This window comes from Poecilia reticulata, linkage group LG11 (genome assembly GCF_000633615.1).
Source record: "Poecilia reticulata strain Guanapo linkage group LG11, Guppy_female_1.0+MT, whole genome shotgun sequence".
Classification (NCBI taxonomy): domain Eukaryota; kingdom Metazoa; phylum Chordata; class Actinopteri; order Cyprinodontiformes; family Poeciliidae; genus Poecilia; species Poecilia reticulata.
The window spans coordinates 27,950,071-27,951,985 of record NC_024341.1 but is presented as its reverse complement, the minus strand read 5'-3'; the positions used below and the strand labels follow the sequence as shown (position 1 = coordinate 27,951,985).

Here is a 1,915-nt window from a genome sequence, read left to right as displayed (position 1 = left end):
GAGCTAGCTACGTATTTAGTTAGCATAGAGCTAGCTACGTATTTAGTTAGCGTGGAGCTAGCTATGTACTTAGACACTTTTTATGTCTGCAGAACAAAACGGCTTCATCAGGTTGATCCATCAGCAAAGCTGGAATAGAGTATGGATCTTCATCAAAGCTGCGTCTGTTGCAGGTGTTCTGCAACATGGAGAGCGCGGGCGGCGGATGGACCGTCATCCAGCGCAGACAAGACGGCAGCGAGGATTTCCAGAGAACATGGAAGGAGTACAAGCTGGTGAGCAAACGGAGAAACGCTTCGTTTGTAATCCAGAGCAAATTCATACGGCGCCACATGACAGATAAAAACACACAAACGGGTCGACGTCGGTTCAGATCAACCAAACTGATCAGGAAAAAATGATTCTTACAGATAATCAGGACTGAAACCTTTTGATTTAAAGGACCAATAATCAGGTTTTCAGGGAGTTTTTTTCCAGAGCTGAGGGATAAACCAGCATCGCTGTGTGTGTGTCTGCAGGGCTTTGGCAGTTTGCTGGCAGAGCACTGGTTGGGAAATGAGCACATTTACCAGCTGACCAGCAGGCGGCAGCACGTGCTCCGGATTGAGCTGACGGACTGGGACGGACACCAGGCCTTCTCGCTCTACGATCGATTCCAGATCGGCAATGAGAAGCAAAACTACAGGTAATGTTACCCGAAGACACGTCAGATGTAAGAACCTGGGTCACTCTGCAGGCCTTGGACTAGACCGTTTGTAGAGTCACACGTTCACAAACTAATAAAAATATTTTGGGTTATTTATCCTGCCATAAAAAACATTTTTTTCACCATGTTATCCATTTATTTATAAAGGTTTCAGTTGCAAACTATCAGCTAAATATTTAGTTTGAGGCAATATTAAGTTATCAGGGTAAATATTGAGCTCTAAGCTAAGTAAATGTGTAGTGAGCTCTGAGCTAGCTGCGTATTTAGTTAGCGTGGAGCTAGCTACGTATTTAGTTAGCGTGGAGCTAGCTATGTATTTAGTTAGTATGGAGCTAGCTACATATGTAGTTAGAGTGGAGCTAGCTACATATGTAGTTAGCGTGGAGCTAGCTACATATGTAGTTAGNAGTGGAGCTAGCCTATGTATTAGTTGGTGTGGAGCTAGCTACGTACTTAGTTAGCGTGGAGCTAGCTACGTATTTGGTTAGCGTGGAGCTAGCTACGTACTTAGAGTGGAGTTAGCTACGTATTTAGTTAGCGTGGAGCTAGCTACGTATTTAGTTAGTATGGAACTAGCTACATATGTAGTTAGAGTGGAGCTAGCTACATATGCAGTTAGCGTGGAGCTAGCTATGTATTTAGTTAGCGTGGAGCTAGCTACATATTTAGTTAGCGTGGAGCTAGCTGCATATTTAGTTAGCGTGGAGTTTGCTACATATGTAGCTACAAACTATTTACTTAGAAGCTAGAAATTTAGTTAGCAAGCTAATTAGCTCCGTAAATATTTGCTGAGCAAGTTAACTAATTACAAACTAAATATTTATCTCTAAGCTAGCTAGCTAAATATTTAGCTAATATGTAAATCAGTTGTGGACCATCAAAATAAAGCTGAGAACTTGTAACTTTGAGTGTTTCGGTCCGGATGCAGATCCATTAGCAAAGCTCTGAGCTGCCTTTGAATGGCATCACACTTGGTCTTAAGCAGCGACCTGCGTCTCCTGCTCTGACCTGACGGGACCCGGATGTTCGATCCCCTGCAGCCTGCAGGCCCCTCAGGAAACCTGAGCCTGGAATGAGACCTGCTGGCAGGGGGAGGATTTTCCCCTGCAGCTGCTCGTCGAGATGCTTTAGATGGAGATGAGAGCGGCGCCGCTGGAGCCCGGCCTGCTAACGGCCCGGCCTGCTAACGGCCCGGCCAGCTAACAGCCC

At 45.2% G+C, this 1,915-nt stretch overlaps 1 protein-coding gene across 7 annotated transcripts in view; it reads left to right on the top strand.

The window, feature by feature from the left end:
• angpt1 (angiopoietin 1) overlaps positions 1 to 1,915 on the top strand; it is a 20,268-nt gene that overhangs the window by 10,145 nt on the left and 8,208 nt on the right. For 5 of the 7 annotated variants that reach the window (XM_017307311.1, XM_017307308.1, XM_008422961.2 and 2 more), the window contains exons 6-7: positions 174 to 275; positions 519 to 685. In XM_017307311.1, coding sequence (XP_017162800.1) covers positions 174 to 275; positions 519 to 685 — 269 coding nt within the window. Of the gene's footprint in view, positions 1 to 173; positions 276 to 518; positions 686 to 1,688; positions 1,910 to 1,915 lie in introns of those variants that run through there. The other 2 variants (XM_017307313.1, XM_017307312.1) reach the window with 2 other exon arrangements.